The following is a 21,325-nucleotide window of genomic DNA, read 5'->3' as shown; positions in this document are numbered from 1 at the left end:
GGCTGGTTGATGATGATTTTATTTATTTACAAAGCGTATTACTGTATGTTAAACTTCATCTTTTATGTTGTTAACTGGTGGTTGCGACATGTGTCCACTTCGACACCACCTGCCTCACTCTGATTTTTTTGTTTGAGTGTCCCCTGGAGGCCGTTAGAAAAAAATTCAAGCATCAGTCTCTGCATAAGCCGCAGAGTTGAAATTACAGCGGTACCTCTTTAACAAAAATCTTGCTTGTTAAGTGAAAGAAAATCCAGTTCACAAGCTGACAAGGAGGTTACCATGAGAGACCGCTCAGTTTTGCACATTCCCCTCCCGCGATGAGGCACCCAATTCCAGGCCCTTTGTTATACCTGTAGAGCAGTGGGATTCTGCAGCAACCTTGTTTTGATAGCCTTCTTCAATTACATTTTATAGCATTTACTTTTTGTGATATAGCCATGATTTTCAGAAAGGTAAACGTTAAAGTGGAAAAAAGGGAGAATCATGACAATTAAAACAAAGCAAGGAATAATAAAAACATGAGCACAGTCTTTGTGTGAGTGACCAAGCCAAAGAATACAAAATTGAAGCAGCGAGTGCAGAGCACAAAGCCGCGAAGGAATTTATGCAGCGCCTCGGTGCAATAATTTCCGAGGGAGGTTAATATTCCTGTTACAAAAAAACAGCGAAGAGGAGGATAAACTCCAACAACTGGCATCTAGAAAGAGGATTAAAGAGGTGCTGACTATGTGGGAGGAAGTTTCTGCTTTCGTCGAGGAAAAAAAAAACATCCAGAAAAAGTGGCAACTCGCTGTGCGACAGCTCTCTTTATTGGACTTGCCTTAAAATTTTGAAAAAATGGCAGAGGAAATTGTACTTGGATACTTTTTTTTTTTTTTTCAAGACCTGTAGAAAGTGATAGTGTTGAGAGTAAAAAATGTCGTGTTTTCATGTTCATTTTAAGTTACAATAACTTGAATTTTAAGTGTATAATAAGTGCTTACCTATTGTCAAAAGACATGCGCCATCCTCTTTTTATGTTTAATTTACTGTTTGAATGTGTTTTTAGTGATCAGTAAGATGTGTTTTATAGCTATTTAGGATTTACTTTGATCCTTTTGGGAGGTTCGTGAACAGGTCAATTATTTTATTAATTTCATAGCAGTATAATTCCCTCTTTACTCAAGATATTCGAGCTACAAGCACTATCCTGGAACAAATTAAGATAGTATGTAGAGGTACCAATGAATGTGACAAGTGTTGCGGCTTATAGTCAGGAAATTACGGTCATTATTTGTGTGTCATTATGACTAAAACAGGATTCAAAGTGACACGTTCTAATGGAAACTTTTTGTTAGCTTCCTATACTTTTGGGGATCACGTGGCCCCGGCCAACAGTGGCGACGATTCAGATGCTTCGGGTTTGTCCTGCGAATCGGCAACGGTGAAGGTCCGGGCCGGCCCATCGTACAAATGGTCGCACTGCATGTCCACTTCAGCTCTGAGCTTGATTTTCTTCAGGGAATCAAAAGTGACACATGAGACAAATGATAGCGTTAAGACAGGCGTGTCAAACTCATTTTAGCTCGAGGGCCAAATGGTAAAAAAATTAATCTCACGGGGGCCAGACTACTAAATTAATAGCATGAAAAATTAGCTGGACGGCTTGTGGTCTTTTTGAAGGCTCGACATTAATCACTGTTTTAAGGATTTAAAATTTCCTTTTAAAACAGTGTTTTTCCTCAATATGTTTTCCTTCACTAAGATTTAATCTCTTGTAGTGTTTATCAACAGAGCATTTGTAAACAAAAAACTACAACAACAAAAACAAACAAACAATTGAATTCATTTTCACTCAATCTTGTTTAACTTTAAAAACGGTACTGGGTCACCAGGTGTTTTTACCTGTATGCTCAAAGAGATGCACCCAAAGTAAAACTGAAGCTTCTACTTGAACTAATTGGAGTATCAGCATAGTTTTTGTCTGTTTTGGAAGATAACACTTGGAGGTTTTCTCCTCTACAGTCAAATATGTTTAGGTACTATTAGCACTGAATTATGGAAGTTTGAATGGACACACAAAAGAATAGTTTATGTCCGCCTATTTTTCTTCTCCAAGAATCTGCCTGGAAAATCCATGCCTGTTTTTTTTTTTTTTCAATAAAAATGCTTACCTGAATATGGGAATTCGCTGTTAGAATCAAAATGTATTATCGAAAGGAACTAAAGCTTCTTTAAACTTCTGCAAAGACACCCAGGTGCTATTTTTTATTTTCATTTTAAATTTTCCATATTGCCTAAAACAGTGTGTCCAAGACTTCTATTTTAAATGAAACATCAGGATGCGTTTTCTTAATGTTCTCTGGTTGATTAATGGTAGTCGAAAAATACAGCTACAGTAAGTGCTTTGATAGTGGCGCTTGGCTTTGGCGATATCCAGTGGACATATTAAATACTGAAAGTAATTGACGCTATGCAGCCCATTTTTCTCTCTTTTAGAATTTTCTTGCAGGCCACTTAAAACTATGTGGCATGCCACATTTGGCTCGAAGCCATGAGTTTGACACAGATAGGCTGCAGAAGGGCGATGCGAGCAAATACCTGGAAGTCTCGTATATACGTCAGGAAGAAGCTAATGAAGGACAATGCCAGTGACCACTCGCACACAGTGCTGATCATGTGTGCCGTGTAGCCCTGGACAAAACATCAAAAGTCTTGGTCCAAATCAAGGGATCAGAAATAATCATCAGTTATCTAGAAGAGTGGTCGACAATCTTTGTGTACCTCGGACCGTTTTAATATCTGATATTGTTCTCACGACCTGGACCATCAATAACATAAGTAATGAAAACAATTATAATGATAATAAGCTAAAATCCAAGTCAAGTCATGTTTATTTGTATAGCCCTTAATCACAAGGCGTCTCAAAGGGCAGCACAGAACGCAGATTATTGCAAACTACAGACTATTATTACACCATCCCCTGATCTAAAACCTACATGAAGGCAAGGAAAAACCCAAAAACCTCAATGTGAAGAAAATGAAGAAACCTTGAGAAGGGACCGCACATGAGATGTTAGTCTTTTATCATTTATCTTGGACTTTTATCTTTTTCTTATGACCTGTTTTCTCAGTCTTTTATTGTTTTTCTTAGTCTTATCTTTTATCATAGCCTTATCTTTTTTCTATGTCTTTTATCCACTGTGTTATCACTGGGTATCTAAATGAAATAGGAAAAGGCATTCAATCTTATCTTTTCATCACAATATTTTTACTCACTGTACCACGATTTTTTTTCTCGAAAGCGTACATAATTAGCATAGTGCTCCATCACAGTGATACTTTGTACAACATTGTAATGCAGGGGTGTCCAAACTTTTCAGAAAACGGCCAGATTTGGTAAGATGAAAATGTTAATTCAGCCTGGCATTCTTTGATCAGTCTTTAATAAATTCACCCTCAATGAAATGTTTGCAATGCTTGGTGATCAGTTTTGTGACCCCGAAGCTCGCCTTTGTAGCATTTTCATTTGACTCTGAGGGTCTTGTGAAAAAACGCTGCTGTGCAAGTAAAACAGCTTCCAATTGCTTTACCATCTCACAGGGTTTGTTTCCAGTTAGCATTTTGTAGTCAGCATGTTTCATCCGGCAATTCCACTTGATATAATATTTTTAAACAGCCACAGTCTCTTGGAAAGTTGGGTGGACAAAGTTGTTTCTGATTTGGGTGAAAATATAATGTTCACTTGTCCTGCAAGCGGTTGCCCTCGCAATCAACTTTTCTTTTTTATTATTTACAGTCGCCATGACAAAAATGGAGTGGGCTAAAACTCTCACAGAAAGTCAAGGGCAAGATGGCCAAAAAGGCTACTTCCATCATCTGATGATTTTTTTTTTTTGTACAAGTTTATTTTATACTGCTGTCAACATTGCTGGTGGGCCACATCTTGACAGAAGCCGCAGGGCAGTAAAAGTTAGATCAAGGGCCGTAACTGGACCCAGGGCCAGACTTTGGACATGCCTGTTGTAATGAAACATTATGGGAATGACATACTTGTCAACCTGTACGGTTTTTCCGTACAAAGTATGTTTTTTATGCATTTTAAGACATGTACAACATACAAAGAAATCTGTACGGAAAAACGCAAATTTGTCAATCGCATGCGTCTGCCGCCTGGGGATTTCCCATGATACATCATTCCGAGAAAAAAAAAAGATATAGTGTACGATTATTTTGTGTGTACGGACATGGAGCCGCGGAGGTTGACAGGTATGGAATGAATTTACTCAAAACAATGTTGTATAATGGGCAGCACGGCGGAGCAGTGGTTAGCGCTTGTGCGGCACAGTTCATGTCATGGGAACCTCCTGCGTGGGTTCAAATCCAGCTCCAGACTTCCTGTGCGGAGTTTGTATGTTCTCCCCGTGCTTGCGTGGGTTTCCTCCGGGCACTCCGGTTTCCTCCCACATTCCAAAAACATACATTTCAGGTGAATTGGCCGGTTACAAATTGTTCCTAGGTGTGAATGAGCGAGTGAGTTGTCTGTCCCCGTGTGCCCTGCGATTGGCTAGCAACCAGTTCAGGGTGTCCCCTGCCCACTGAGATGGCTCCAGCCCCCCCGCGACCCTAATGAGGATAAGCGGTATGGCTAATGAGATGAGATGAATGTTGTATAATGATTGACCAATCACGTGCGCCTTCAGATTTAAAGGAGAGACAGCGTGATACCATGAGTAAAATAGTGTGATGATGAGATCAAATCAAATACAACTTTTCCCAGGTCATAAACATTGTTCTCTTTACTAAAATCCAGGAATGATGCTGCTTGGGAGGGTGGGATGTTATATTTCTATTTTTGACAGGAGATATATTAAGGAGAGCAAAATCTTTTGGGATATTTACTTTTTTTTCATATATACATTGACATAGGAGCAAAGGATATTTGAATGTTATTTTAATGTTAAGTTGTTTAAGTTAAGTTCAAAGTTGTATAAATTAACGAGCTATTTTTATTTAGAGAAAAATAATAAATACTGTAGGAGTGATTTAAGGTTTAAATTTAATATTCTTGTCTGTTTTTATTCATATTTATGTTCCAAAAACATGAGGTTTAAGTGTGTTCAATAAATGTTTATCCTGGTTGGCCCGCGACCTTAAGTGGGTTTTGAATTTTGGCCCCTTGTGCAATTGAGTTTGACATCCTTGATTCACGGTAAAAGCAATAAGTGCGGCCTAATACCAAACGACCCACGGCCCGGTACAGGTCTGCAGCCCATTGGTTGCCAACCACTGTTTTAAAAAAAACTAAAGGAAACAGACTTATGGTAACATTTTTTGCACAATTCGGTGCTTGTATTAGCTTTGCTTAGAACAGGTGTCTCGTAGCCCCGCCCCCAAGAACGCCTAAGCAGCCTGTAGACAGGTTCTAAAAATAGCTCAGTTATGGGTCGATTCAAATTTCTAGTAAATTTGATTTGAACTTGACAAGAAATTTTAGTGGTTGACTTAACTTGTAATAAACACAACCTACTAATAGCAGAGTAACAACAAGGGAATAAGATCAGTTATTTTGGATGGGAATGTCAAAAAGTGTCGCCCTCTGCGCAATCAGTAAGTAGCTCTGAGCTTCAATACAGCGGCCTCTTCTAATCAAATACTACACAGTGGCCTGTTGATCTGCTAAATATTGGAAATAATTTGTCAGAACAGATGGTGAGGATTTTCAAATTTCAAAATGTTTTCGTAGTTTCATTTAAGGGTGCCATTATAAGTTTAAAGTGCAATAAGAAACCAAAAACAATCAACATGGTCAATACAAAAACGAGCATTGCTTACAGAAAATGTGTATTTTGCGATTTGCTAAGAACTGGTGCAGTAATTTACTAAGATTCACAGTCCTCAGTAGCATTGGTACCTTGAAAGTGACTCACCGGCTCACCAGGCGTCCAATGCAACTTGTGGGCGAGGTCCATTCCGGGAAGGCTGCTGTACATGATGACGGATGACACAAACACTGAGAATAATTTCTTAAGGAAGGGCACCACATCATAGACCATCCAAGAATCAACACAAACTGACAAAAATACTAAATATAAAGGGCTGCAAGTAGATCTATTCAGCCAACTCTCTGTAATCTAGTCTGTTGGGTAATTTACAAAATTTATAGGTCAGGAACCAATGGCTCCCTGGACATATATAGCTCTTTTAATGATTCTAGATGTCACTGAGAAAAAAGCACGATGTTCGCATTTTATACAACAATTATTCCCACTTCTTTATTACATACATTGGGAGATGGCAGGTATCTGTGGTGCCAGGACCAGGTCCTGCAGGCAATAGCAGACACAATCTGCACTGGCATCAACACCAGCAACATCCAACTGGGAACACAATTCCCTTTGTCTGAGCAGGAGAGAAACCTCAACCCTCCAACACGACTCGGGGCGCATGCTCACAACGGCAAAGGACTGGCAGCTCCTAGTGGACATAGGGAAGCAGTTGTGATTCCCAGTCATCATAGCAGCAACAACACCCTGGCCAGACATGGTGCAGATGTCTGGAGCCAGCAAGCAGGTGGTGCTCTTTGAGCTGACGGTCCCCTGGGTAGACCAGATGATGAAGCTTAAGAGAAGAAGTCAAGTCAAGTCAAGTCATTTTTATTTGTATAGCCCTTAATCAAGAAGAGGGCAAAGTACGCCGATCTTGTGGCTGAATTCCGGAGGAATATTTGGAGGGGGGGGCCTATTGAGGTGGGCTGCCGGTCTCTTTGCAGGCAGGTCTTTACTCTGTGTCATGAGGCTCCTTGAGATTTGTGGACCGCATAGTGGAAGAGCCCTCAAAAACATCTTAGGAGCATTGAAAAAGCCTTCACGCTGGCTCAGGTTGAAGAGGGGAGAGGCTTGGCGTACTGCTGTACCTGGACACAAGTTGGGGGATTGGACACCCGTGGCAGGGTCGCCTGGGTTAGGGTGTCTGACTAAGACCCGAAACACCCGATGACCCTGGGAGAGTCAATGATAATGTGGGCATAAAATGTATTGTGCAACAAAATGTGTCTATTCGCATCTTGTTCAGAGTTGCATTTAGTTGCAAAAGCAAACTTAATTTTGATTAGATTAAAAAATAGTTTCCGTTGGCCATTAAGGACTTAATGCTCTCTTTGGGTAGAGGTAGTAATTGTTAAAATATTGAAATGTGTCACAGCAAATAGTCATAATTGTGTGAGTTCTCCAGGTATATCCATTTCATTCTTTTGAATCATTACATTTTTAACCCGGTTAATGCAATGTAATTAATGCACCTTACGATTATTCATATAATAAAGTGAACTGATTTACTTCTTGGTTTATCGACTTGTCCCCACAATATATCCATATATCTAGTCATCATACAGTCTATACATTGTTGTAATAGTGCTCTGATTTACTGTTAGGAGGGAGACCTTGAGTTTTATCAAACCAGCGGCAGGTTTCAGTCGTGTGTTTTGGGAATTTTTATCTAACTTCTATGTTTCGCTCCTTGAGTACATAATGATTGTCAGCAATTTTGAAAGCGCACTTGTGAAACTATTTCAGCTTTGTTTTAAACTCACAATCACAGAATTATTTGTTTTAATTTTATTGTAATAAAAACCTCAAACTGCTCGCTCCAGCCTTCTTTTTTCTTGTCAATTCATTACATCCACTACACAGCATCATCTCCAAACAGAAGAGCAGCTTCAGCGACAGACTGCTATCACAGTCTTGTTCTGACTGAGATCATTTATTCCTCATGCCATGAGGCTCTTTAACTCCACCCGGGGGAGTAAAAGCCCACATTGAACCCCACCCACACATTTGCATATTACCCTATTTTTATAACAGTGTGTATTTCCGTAGCACTATCTAAATACTCTTATATCTATATTGTTATATTGGGTATTTTTGTATTCTATATCTTTATTTTATTATTTTATTTTTCAACTTAAGGATACTGCTGGAAGTGTAAATTTCCCTACGAGGATGAATAAAGTATCTATCTCTATCCATTGTGACTTTTTTGCATTGACAAAACTACATCAATGAAGCGATCGACGGCATGCTAACGTTGCGTCAAAAAAAAACAAATAAGTGTATGTTCCATGAGTGCACTGAAGGCCGTTAGAAGGATACTAACAACCATGCTGGTGAAGGTCCAAACCGCCATAGTGAGACGGACGTTGAAGATCCTCCTGCTGTGCACGCGTGGCTGCATGCGTTGGGACAGCAGTGTTTGCACCAGGATGTAAAGTGCGCCCACGCCAAGCGTCAGCACGGCACCTAGCAAGTGCAGCGAGAACACCGTGGTTTTCTGCAATGGGGTCAGGGACAGGGACATCAGCCAGCATCAAAGACTTCAGATATAAGCTGTCATTCCATCGATGAAACAAATGGTCACAGTGAATGAGACACTGAGTTGTATTTTGTCTATTTAAAATGATTAAGCAACAGCAACACGCTAATTGTCATTCTATGTTGCTGTGTTAAGACTATTTCTGCAATGACTAAAACAGAGATTCTCAAATGGAGGGATCCTCTAACCCTTGATGAAGGGGTCGTGAACGTATGACTTGCAAGCCAGTTGTGTCCCTTTTCATCTGGCTGAGATAAAATACATATATATCTTTAACGCATTTGGCCCTGCAGTACAACACCGTGTTTCGACCACTAGCGTCATGAGCGTTGTAGTGCTTTTCTACCTTTCTGGCTGGTCATTAGGTTTTTTTTCCCATGTCTCTTTGCCAATGAGATGCATAAAAATACACATGGAAGTGTGATGTCTACCGTCTACCATTTCCTGGATATGTTTTCAAGCATATAGTTTAAAATAGAATTATATAAAATTATAAATTATAATTATAATTATATTATTATTTTATTATAAAATTACAAATGATCAAAGATGCGCATGAGGCCTCTCAGACTAATGGGTGTAGATTTCAAAATGTGTCTAGGATTTGCATCTATTCAACAGAATGGAGGATGAATAATGACCACTTGATTACCGAAGGTAGAACTCAGGTAGAACATACATCTGTCCTACTCTTTTGCAATGTTTTGTGACAATGTTATGAAAGGACTCTGATCACACCTTTCTAAACCATTATCCATCCATTTTCTGCACCGCTTATCCTCACTAGAGTCACGGGGCGCTGGAGCTTAAGCTATGTTCGGGCAGTGGGCAGGGGACACCCTGAACTGTTTGCCAGCTAGTCACAGGGCACATAGAGACATACAATTAACTCACTCATTCACAGTGTTGGGAATAAGGCCGTTATAAATAACTACGTAATGGTGTTATTTTTTTAGTAACAGGGTAATCCTAACTAATTATTTTTTCCACCATTAATGTTACTGACGGCCATTAGTTTGTCTAGCACAAATCAGCACGTTGTCAAATGTTAAGGCTCTGTCGGTCAGCCTTTTGGCATATTTATTCACCAACAACATGCGATTGTGAACACGGCCCTCATTTAACCTAGCACAGCAGCCATCGACAATAACACAAAACAATGCAGTGCGTGTGTGTGTGTGTGATGACGTCACACAATGGAGAACGTCCTGCCTTAATAACAAGAGTAAGAGTGCGATTAAATTCACAATACTTTTTGGGAGGAAACTAGTGTAAGATTATTTTTCAGTGGTTTCTGCTTCATTAGAATAGAATAGAATAAAATTTACTTTTATTGTCATTCTTTGTAACCATGCACACAGAACGAAATGTCTACAAACCAGCCAAACAGGGCGCAGCTATTTTAGTCATTAGGCGACCAAACCCCCCAATTCCAACCCTTAATGCCAATCGCCAATCAGGGAGGCAATGAGTACCAATGTTGTAAGTCTTAGGAATGACTCGGCCGAGGCTTGAACCAGCGACCTCCCAGTCTCGGAGCGGGCGCCCTACCATCTAGGCTACCGATCTGGTAGCTTTAAAAACTAATAGTTCCAAAACTGCTGTTCTGTCCTCACTGAGAGAGGTCTTGTCAGCTGTCATAGACAGAGAGAAAGTGAGAGAGAGTTAGAGAGAAAGAGGGGGAGCATACAGAGGGAGGGAGAGAGGGGAGGAATTGAGAGCGTTAAAGAGAGGGATTGGATAGTCAGTTTATATTGTTTTACTGCTGACTTTTGTTGTGAACAAAATATTGGAGCTGTTGGTTATTTTTACCTGACCATTTGTCTCAGGTTGAGAGTTTCATGTATTTATTTCACACTGCAGTGTTAAAGGCCCTATATATTGTTGAACTGTTTACTTTTGTTGTGTGAAATTACTTGAAGAACAGTAGTATATGTCTACTTGAGTAGTTGTTTGACTAGAGATTGTGATGGATTCAGACTTTTGTTGTGAACAATTGACTTGAAATACACTGGGCTATGTCTACTTGAGCAGTCTTCTCAGGTTGTGAGAGTTTGATTTAATTTATTAAACACACTTTGTATGGTTTACTGCTGGTTGTTATTTTATCATATTGTTTTACTGTTTATTTTTGTTGCAGTTCAGGTTTAGGAGAAATCTGTTGTTGGTGAGGGGCAAAAAAAAATCTTACAAGGTTTTGTAACACAACTACCTTCTTGATCTTCTCTATTTTACTAACTTGAATACTGCTCGGACAGACAACAACCTCTTTTTAAATTAACGAAAAAAGTTACTTTTCCTGGTAACTAGTTACATTTACTATATAGTATTTCATTTACTAACTCGGTTACTTTTTGGAAGAAGTAGCGAGTAACCATTACTGATTACATATCGAAATTAACTTACCCAAAACTGCTGATTCACACTTAGGTACAGTTTGAACCTGTCAATCAACCTGCCGTGCAGGTATTTTGAAAGCCGGAGCACCCGGACGAAACCCACGCAGGCATGGGGAGAACATGCAAACTCCCCAGGGGGAAGCTGGTTGCTGGAGTTGAAGGCTGGACATCCACACTGTGGGGCTGACACGCTAACTAGTCAGCCGCCATTACACTACTTTTTACACTATTATTCAAAACAAAATGATGGTCAAAATGAGCCTCAGCAATCTTGGGTAACTTTGGAAGGGCAAACATTTTTGAGTGGAATATTTATTATTATTATTTGATGGGTCACAGGCTCTGGCAATATTATCAGGTGATGTATTTTATGATATCATCAAATGTCATACAGTGAAATTAAATGCACTGAAGAATTACAGGCAGCACGGCGGTGCAGTGGTTAGCCCGTGTGCGGCCCAGTTCTGAGGTCATAAGATCGAACCTTTCTGTGTGGAGTTTGCATATTCTCCCCGTGCTTGCGTGGGTTTCCTCCGGGTACTCCAGTTTCCTCCCACATTCCAAAATAAAGTGTGAATGAGCGGGTGAGTTGTCCGTTTCTGTGTGCCCTGCGACTGGCTGGCAACCAGTTCATGGTGTCCCATGCCCATTGCCCGAAGATAACTGGGATGGGCTCCAGCACCCCCGCAACCCTACTGAGGATAAGCAGTGCAGATAATGGATGGATGGGTGAATGATGAATTACAGTAGCTTTTCTCTGGAGATGAGGTTTGGTAACTTTGTCTTAAAATGAACAGTGTAACTTATGGACTTTAATATACAGTTTAAACAGAAGCTATCTTACCAAAACAACTTTAAAATAAATTATGCTGTTTCCAGAAAATGTGAGTAATTGACATAAAAACAAATAAATATTCTGAAATCTTGTCATTTTAAAGTTCTGTTTCAATTTAATTTTTCGAACAGAAAAAGGAGCAAAAAAGAAATACTGTCCCATCAGGACTTCATTTTGCCAAATTAAGGATTATTTTCTTCTTGTTTTATTGTATTTAGTACAATCCCCATATATTGGGAAAGGGTTTACTTAATTAAGAGTGAAAAATAATCAGTTGAATCATAAAAATTATCCAATTTATTTTTTCCCGTTCAACTGCTCATTAGCTCATTTAATTTGCTTATTTCAAAGAAACACTGTATAAATTTTGACCACTAGATGTCACTGTATTGTCTATTGCAACAGAAAATGAGTACTCTAAGCATAAAATAGACTGCAAACTAGAGGGACCCAAAGTGACAAAACGAACCATTTTTCTTCTCTTTTTTTTTTTGCCCAGCCTTTCGACAGTTTCTAATCATGTCGGCTAACTCTGGTTAATGTTGTATGAAATGAATCGAAATTTCTTGGCCTACAAGTATTTTTTTAAATAATAATAATAATAATAATAATTTCCTTGTATTGTCATTCTGTGTAACAATGTACACAGAACGAAATGTCGATTGCACCTGACCCGTTGTAGCGAGCCGATGCAGCCGCAGCCAACAGAGGGCGCCGCCGACCACTTTTTAAGTCTTAGGAATGACTCGGCCGGGGCGCGAACCACCGACCTAAAGCATGAGTATTTGATATTTCATGTACTTTTGCTTATTTTTCAAATCAATAGTTTTTTTAATAAGTGAAGTTTTTGTTATCACCAGAGAGCACCAAATAATACAAAGTGTCCTCTAAACATGCATTATTTTTGAATAAACATTGGAAAAATTACTATTACTGACTATTTCTGGTGGTAAAGTAAAAAAGGGAAAACCATAACCCATATTTTTGCTCATTCCAGTAGTTTCTTGTTTTCCTACATATTTTAATTCAATAGCACTTTTCAGAATATAAAACCAACTATAGGGCTGTATAAACAATCCAATGTACATTTCTCCCCACCCAACATTAAGTTTGCCTTTTCAGACTGATTTGTCAATTGATTATGTGTTATGATTCAGCGGTTCAGCCTGTAGGACTTCCGAATTTCTATCCATCCTTTATCTGCACCGCTTATCCTCAGCTGGACTTGAACCTTGGACCTCTGCAAAATTCAGCAAAACCACCAAACCTGCCCTCCAGACCAAATATAATTTTTCAGCGCATTTTATTTCTTCATGTGACGTAAGATGATATGATAAAGATTATGAAATAATAACAATGCCAGAGCCTGTGTCCTGTATCAACAAATATACCACTTTACACTTGTCTCCCTCCCATAGTTACTCAAGATCATTGAGTCACATTTCGACCTTCATTTTTTTCGTAAATAATGGTTTCAAAACAACGTGAAAGCAGAGTCCTTTTGTAAAAATGTCACCAAAAACTGCAAACTAAAATTGTATGGATGTATTTCCCTTCAGTGCAGTGGGCGCAGGTGAGAGGGGATTATGCTATGTGTGCATAGCTCCGCCCACTTCTACCGCTCACTCAATCAAATTGTTCTGTGTGCTTGGCTAGCGTTTATATAATTACACTTTGTTCTGTGAGTTTTTGTCATCAAGTGTCTCAACAGTAAACATAAAGTGTTTAATGTGCTTCCATATAAAGTATTCTTTAGCAATGTACAGCCAAAACAGGGTCTGTTGGTGTGACAACTTGACTGTAAACTGTAGGTAATATTGTGGCCTTTATATACTGGACCGAACAGCTCTCATGTCAGCATTGCTTCGGCTATGTACACACTTGATTCAACTTATCAAAATTGAAACGCCACAGAAAAGATTTGATCAATTTGCATTTTATCTCTGAGCCATATTTCCTCATGAAAAGATCAAAATATGTCTCGCGAGGCATATGTACACATGAAAAGATCAAAACATGGCTCAAAATATGGGGAAAGTTACATGAGTGCTAAATGAACTTGTGATAAAGATGTATCTTACCTGAAAGTTGGCCACCACGCACATGCCAAAAGAACTGAAGAAGCCCAGCAGGAGCCCAAAGCGGTTCAGTCTGTAGACAAACATGTCGTTGTCGCTGCTTGTCAGCGCCTCCACTTGTTTGTAGCGCACATACACGGTGGCCATGCCTGCTCTCCATCATGCAACATGACATTGTATGCCAATGCAAATCATCTTTTACAGTACACCAAAACAACATCAAAAGCACTACACAAGTGAAATTTGAAAAAAGATGTTGCCTGGCCTATCGTGTGTTGGTTTTTGCTCTACCTGAAAAGGCTGAAACATCAAGCATGATGCCAAAGAAACACCGTTCTGGTGCCATTGCTCCCGTGTCGCTGGAAACAACAAGAAAAGACACCCCCACAGCTAGTTAGAACTCAAAATCTGAGAACAAATGCCAGAACAAACAACAGTTAAAAACACAGCTGTTTTCTTGCTAATGAGATGTTTACACTACTGTACTGCTGTAGGTGATATTTACTGTCTAACTCAAAAAATTGATAAATTACAAATTGCTTTGTCCATTATTTAATGCTAATGTACAATTGCAATCACTACTACCAGGCTTACGAAACGACCATCACTCTTATCGTGATTATCAATTCTAACATGTTTCAACATAGAGTTTTTGAATTCTGCACCCTATAGGATCTTCCTTTGTAACTTAAGTGATGTCATAGAACAATATGGCTCAGGCATGGGCCTTTAGAACAGGTTGGAGTTTGTAATCTTGGGTTTCTCTCGCTTCTGTTTTCCTTGCAAGTTCAAAATCTTTTGACGTCTCTTTCCTTATTTTGAGTGTCTACTAAACTTAAGACCTACCACCTCAGCAAAAAGAAAAAGAAACCGATTACTGTTGTTAATATCTTTTCCATGGGATAACCTTGAAATGTCTTATTTAAATTACCGTATTTTCACGACTATAAGGCACACCTAAAAGCCTTTATTTTTTTTTTAAAACTGACCATCCGCCCTATAATACAGTGCGCCTTATAAATGGATCAATATTGAGTCGCAAGGTCTCGCAACTAAGGTAGGCAAAGTAGTCCGCGGTGTATGCTTGGATATATACAGTAAATTCCGGGCTATAAGCCGCTACTTTTTTCCCCAAACGTTCAACCCTGCGGCTTATTCAGTGAGACGGCCAATTTATGTAATTTTTCTAACAGCCGCCAGCGGCACTCGAGTACAAAATTTAAGATTTAGACCGGTGGAATATGTGCGCCGAGGAAGACTGCAACTTCTTAGCTTGTGCACAAATTACATTAGCGTAGAAATATCCTCACCATGCAAATTGCAAAAAGAAAGGCACATGACGCAGCTTTCAAGCTAAAAATGCAATCGAGCAGTCTGATTAAGAAGGAAACAGAGCTACTGCACGTAAACTTTACTTTGCGAGCGTGTTGCTGGCGTGTTTTTGAATAAGGGAGCGTGGGACCACGTCTATATGACATAATCTCTTTCCCATACTGGGGAAGACGACTTTGATGACGTCAGTTATAAGGAGGAAGATGAGGACGGTTTACCTTGATTACTACAAGTACGGTATGTTTTTTTAACAGAGCCGTTTACTGTCTTGCGAGCGTGTTGGTAGAAGCGTTTTGCTACCCTTCACAGGCACGGTTTGGGATGAAAGTTATAATATTATTATCAAAGCTTTGAAAACTCTCTCGGTGTACCGTCTTTCTTTGTAAATATGTGTAATGATGTATAATATGTATTTGCAACTGTATATTTTTGTAATGTATTTATTTTAGAGACTTATTCTGATATGTTTTCCACGGGCGAATCAAAAAGAAGGGGCGAAAACAACGGGGGCTGACGGGAAGTGGAGTAAAGGTGAGACGTGTTTGTGGACGCAGCGGACAATAGTGGATATATATTTTTCCCACCCTTACCTTTGGAAATGTACATTTTTTTTCCTTGGATTATTTTTAACGGGACCCAGGACTCTGCAGGTCTGCATCAAACCTTAAGTACCGGTATCATTTTGCCGGCCGTGGTTTTTGGCCTGTGAACTTTATATTCAGTTACAATCGCGGGACTCAAAGTTGGGTTTGGGTTAAATTTGTGATTGTGTTACATGTTTTGATGTGGGCACATGCGGCTTATATACAGGTGCGCCTTGTGTAAGTATAAAAGCGGTTATCCTCTTAAAATGTGGTGGGTGCAGCTTATAATCAGGTGCGCTCTATAGTCTGGAATTTATACCGGTGTTTCATTTCCTAACCAATTTGTCAATCATCATTTGAATCAGTCGCGATTGGTTAACGTTATTCGTTATATACCAGGCACATGCTTTTTGGAATGTGGAAGGAAACTGGAGTCCTTGGAAAAAACATACATAAATATGGTGAAAATTCAGGAGGTAATTGAACCCTAGACCTCTGAACTGTAAGGCTGATGTGCTAAATAGTTGGTCATCATGCTACCCATGCCAAAAGCATCCATCTCCAAAATCTCTTTTAACACGGTGTATGCAGGAATTACCATAATAGATGGCCATAATCATTTCCTAATGGATTAAACAACAGTAGTTCTACACCTAACTAACTTTATTATTTCTTTGAATATGACTTGACACTGATCCTTGACGGCAATTCAATTTATTAGCAGTTGGAAAAAATGTATGAACTGTAAATCACGGTCTTCAAGCTGTATAGATCTTGACATTACATTGAAAAATGTCCTAATGTATGTTTTAATCAAGTATACTGGACTGTCTCAGAAAATTAGAATATTGTGATAAAGTTCTTTATTTTCTGTAATGCAATTAAAAAAACAAAAATGTCATACATTCTGGATTCATTACACATCAACTTAACTATTTCAAGCCTTTTATTATTTGAATATTGCTGATTTTGGCTTACAGCTGAAAAAAACTCAAAAATCCTATCTCAAAATATTAGAATACTTCCTCAGACCAAGTAAAAAAAATAATTTTATAACAGGAAAACTAAATCAAACATTTGAAAATGCCCATTGATGCACTCAGTACTTGGTTGGGAATCCTTTTGCACGGATTACTGCATCAATCCGGCGTGGCATGGAGGCAATCAGCCTGTGGCATTGCTGAGGTGTTATTGATGCCCAGGATGCTTCGATAGCGGCCTTCAGCTCATTTGCATTTGTAGGTCTGGTGTCTTTCATCTTCTTCTTAACTATACCCCACAAATTCTCGATGGGGTTCAGGTCAGGGGAATTAGCAGGCCAATCAAGGACAGTGATGCCATGGTCAGTGCACCAGTTACTGGTGGTTTTGGCACTGCGGGCAGGTGCCAGATCATGCTGGAAAATGAAATCCTCATCTCCATAGAGCTTTTCAGCAGATGGAAGCATGTGGTGCTCTAAAATCTCTTGGTACACAGTTGCATTTACTCTGGACTTGATGAAACACAGTGGACCAACACCAGCAGCTGACATGGCTCCCCAAACCATTGCTGACTGTGGGAACTTCACACTGGATTTCAAGCAACTTGGATTTTGCTCCTCTCCAGCCTTTCTCCAGACTCTGGCGCCTTGACTCCCAAATGAAATTCAAAACTTGCTTTCGTCTGAAAAGAGGACTTTGGACCACTCTGCAACTGTCCAGTGCTTCTTCTCCATAGCCCAAGTCAGACGCTTCTTCCGTTGTCTTGAGTTCAGAAGTGGCTTGACCATGGGAATACGGCTATTGTAGCCCATTTCCCGGACACGTCTGTGAACTGTGGCTCTTGATACCTGGACTCCAGCTTCAGCCCACTGTCTTTGAAGCTCCCCCAAATTCTGAAAGCGGCTCTTCGTCACAAATTTGTTAAGGCTGCGGTCATCTCTCTTGGTTGTGCAGCGTTTCCGGCCACATTTTTCCCTTCCAACAGACTTTTTGTGGATATGCTTTGAAACTGCACTCTGTGAACAGCCTGCTCTTTGAGAAATTTCTTTTTGTGTCTTACCCTCCTGATGGAGGGTATCAATGATGGTCCTCTGGACAGCAGACAGATCAGCAGTCTTCCCCATACTTGTGATTTAGTTTACTGAACCAAGCTGAGTGTTTTTAAGGCTCAGGAAACCCTCGCAAGGTGTTTCGAGTTAATTAGATGATTCAGGTGATTAGTTGAATAGCCTACTTGTATACTTTTTCATGATATTCTAATATTTTGAGATAGGATTTTTGAGTTTTCTTAAGCTGTAAGCCAAATTCAGCAATATTAAAATAATAAAAGGCTTGAAATAGTTAAGTTGATGTGTAATGAATCCAGAATGTATGACATTTTTGTTTTTTTAATTGCATTACAGAAAATAAAGAACTTTATCACAATATTCTAATTTTCTGAGACAGTCCAGTATACGGTAATATTTTGTACATGTACATTACCTGATGTAGGGTACCAAAGGGTCCACATGTCTCAGGACCACTGCAGTGATGTAGGTGAATATAAACGCTGCAGCCGTACACACCACCAGCAAAATGGGCAGGAAGCTGAGGCCTTGCTGGAACCACCACATGACTTCCTCATCTATCTTTTATCCGTGTTCTGTGACCAAATAAAAACTGGTATTTGATTATTAGCTAAACGTAGTCAGCACTCGCCACGTCAAACAGTGAACAAATTCCAAACAATTAGAAATGTTCGACAGTCCATGCCACATTTTTTACGGGCAGATACACAAAAACTTAGTAGTCATTGATACCAATACCCAAAATTCCCATCCTTCTGATGTTGTTAGAAGTTTGTTATTAATATTTATTTATATGTTGATGTATTTCTTTATTGGCAATTATCCATTCATTGTCTTTCTTTTTATCCATTTATATATTTTACGCTCCTGATTGACCAGAAGACGGCAAAGCTTTTGTCGGCACTTAAACCAATACAAGATACCTGCCCATATTTACAAAGGAGTGTTTGGGCTTCGTACAAGGGTTTTAAAGCCTCTTTAGCGTTTCTTCCTGGGGTTTCAAATGAGGGTCATGTATCAATGTTCTATATATTGTCTGTATGATTTAGACTCACAAGACGAGTGTATCTTTTCAAGCTGCTTTAGTCATACATTCAAGCTCATTAGCATCTCACAACATACTGCCTCTGGGAATGAGTGTTACCCTTACTGTCCCTGGTCGGCTCCCAACACAGGCAGATTAGTTCTGCCTATTTGTTCCTACCAATATTTCCATAACCCCTCACCCCCCTAGAAATGAGTTGCCCACATTTCTCTTAACAACATCAACACCTGCTTTTTATACGACACAAGTTATTACATGTTCATTCTAACAGCTCTTCTGATCATGCGCACTGATTGAGTCACAGCAGGTTGTAATTACCGTAGTGTCAAATTGTTTTCTTTTAAGACTTCCGAATAGCATCTCGATGATGTAGGACATTGGTGTCTGGGCTGGGCCTGTAATGACCCAAGGTTGCACTGTGTTCTTTACTTGGACTTTCTGTCCAAGTTGGAGCTCCTGTCACAGCTGTTTGTGGTGTCTTTTGTTGAAACAGGATCCTTGCCTCTCCTTGATTTGCTAATCTTTTCCCTCAAAGCTTGTAAACCGGGCCATTTCGATCCCAAGTTCTCTTGACTGATGGACAGAGGTGTCCTGATGTTTTGACCCATTAGGACTTTGGGCAAAACTAATGTGCCTATGTTGGAAGCTGACGGGGGACATTAGTCCATTCCCAGACAGAGTGTTGTGGTGTGAGAAGCAGATGATCTTGAATGTATGATTAAGGCAGCAGGAAAAGATACTTTTGTTTCGTGAGAGTTAGGAGTCTGGCTCAGATCAGAGCTGCACAAGATGCAGACAGTGTCTGTAACGAACTGAAGAACCTGGTGGAAACTGGATCGCCTGACCAAAAGAAGGCTCTTCCGCCAGAACTTCCACTGTACTAGCAGTATCAACAGGACCTGCTACTGAATGATAAAATGATGCCAACTCGTCTTCCATATCCCTTTGCAAGTGGAGATGCTAAACAAAGTTCATAAAGGTCACCAGGGCATCACTAAGTGTATCGCTTAAGTACAACAGTCCGTATTTCAACACTTTTGCCAGACAGACCAAGGCAATGGGTTGGAGCAGATCTGTTCCAGTTGAACTCAGCTTGGTACATGGTGATAGGGGACTACTTCTTACATTACAAATAAGAAGCTAACCTCACTTCCACTACACAAGCATCTGTAATGGAGAATCTCATGGCTACATTTGCACATCTCGGAGTCGCAAAGGTATTGGTCACAGATGGTGATCATAAGGTTGCATCATTGGAGTATGCAAACTTTGCCAGAGAGTATGTTGTAAGATGATCAAAGCAGCGTAAAAAGATAAACTTCTCGTAAGTTTTAGCTTTACAGACAATGTCTAGAAATTGCATTGTTACAGGTTACAGTAATTAAATACATGAGTAAATGTTTTTAACCAAATGAGATCTGAATACCTATAGACCGATTTAGGGATATTGTGATGCATTACAATAGCCGAAATAATGATCATACGTATAATTGGGACTTCTTTAAGACTGTTAGTGAAAAATAGGTGTCATGGAGGCGTGTAGCTTATAATGTCTCAGAGTTGGGATCTGGTTAAATACTGGGCAGAAAATTCAATAAGGGCCCACGAGAAACAGAATGAACTGGAGACGACTGGATCTAAAAATTCCTCTAGTTCAGAAAATGAGTTTGCCAATTGAATTGTTTTGAGGAAAGTCGAAAGCAAAAGTGAAACTTGAAGTTCCCAGACACGACACAATCGAATAAATTGTTACACATCTAAATTTTGGACGCTACCAATCCTCCACATTCTGTGGACTCTACAGTGTGAAGTGCAGAGCATATTTTTGGCCACGAATGTTCGAGGGATGCTTTCATTCGCCAGGATTTTTGCAATCTAATGAACATACTTTACTTTTGTTCCTCAATAAAACAACACTCACGATACTGAAGTAACAGTCCTCTATTGCAAACGCGCAGCTCATTTCCGACCATGTAGTGTGAGTAAACGCCGTTAATTTAATTTTGACTGTTTTGTCGGCATGTTTTTTATAGCAAATTCAATATCCGCAGCACAAGGAGGAAGACAACAAGTACCCGAGGGTGTTGTAGTGACGAACTGCACATGCGCGTAGCCCCCCAAACCATATAGTGCGCATGCGTATATCTTCAGTGACGGTTTATCATAGTTACTGTAGATTAGAACAGTGTTTTTCAACCAGTGCGCCAGGGCACACTAGTGTGCTGAGAGACCTTGTCTGGTGTGCCGCAGGAAATCTCCCGATATTATCTTTCCATAAAAAAAGCATGCCATTGTTCAGTATATTTCCTTTTATTCCAGTGGTCAGCCAAAAACCTTTAACATTCATTTACCGGCAGCAGTTATTCGTTTACCCATTATATATTAATTATGAGGTAGACCGGGAAATGTTATTAATAACTATTTTTTTTTGATGGGCCTGTTCAAGATTGTACTCCAATAGAAATAATACAATTAATGAGTGTAAAAATATTGCTTTTAATTTTACTCATTTGGATTGATAATTTCTTGTTTAAAAAAACAGAAATAGTTAATGTTGTAAAATAAAAAGTCGTACTGGCAAATCTTTTTGCTCGTTTTAAGTATAATTTTTATACTATATTTTTTAGAAAAAGTATATAAATATGTAGTAAAA

At 39.4% G+C, this 21,325-nt stretch overlaps 1 protein-coding gene across 3 annotated transcripts; it reads right to left on the bottom strand.

Moving 5' to 3' along the window:
• Position 1: 1 nt before the first annotated feature.
• Positions 2-20,792, bottom strand: LOC148363609 (DNA damage-regulated autophagy modulator protein 2-like). 3 transcript variants are annotated; one of them, XM_088337562.1, is made up of 8 exons: positions 20,748-20,792; positions 18,043-18,202; positions 13,956-14,023; positions 13,668-13,813; positions 8,133-8,310; positions 5,913-5,995; positions 2,584-2,676; positions 2-1,497 (listed from the first exon to the last, which is right to left on the bottom strand). In XM_088337562.1, the coding sequence occupies exons 2-8, from the start codon at positions 18,171-18,173 to the stop codon at positions 1,360-1,362; spliced, it is 837 nt and encodes a 278-aa protein (XP_088193688.1). In that variant the 5' UTR covers positions 18,174-18,202; positions 20,748-20,792; the 3' UTR covers positions 2-1,359. The 3 variants fall into 3 exon arrangements, with proteins under 3 accessions (XP_088193688.1, XP_088193687.1, XP_088193689.1); XM_088337561.1 differs by having other exon boundaries at positions 20,594-20,756; XM_088337563.1 differs by lacking the exon at positions 2,584-2,676 and having other exon boundaries at positions 20,594-20,756.
• Positions 20,793-21,325: the final 533 nt, after the last annotated feature.

The sequence above is a fragment of the Urocampus carinirostris genome, chromosome 6 (genome assembly GCF_059441175.1).
Source record: "Urocampus carinirostris isolate Australia breed hairy pipefish chromosome 6, RoL_Ucar_1.0, whole genome shotgun sequence".
NCBI classification, from domain to species: domain Eukaryota; kingdom Metazoa; phylum Chordata; class Actinopteri; order Syngnathiformes; family Syngnathidae; genus Urocampus; species Urocampus carinirostris.
This window is presented reverse-complemented; position numbering and strand designations above follow the sequence as displayed.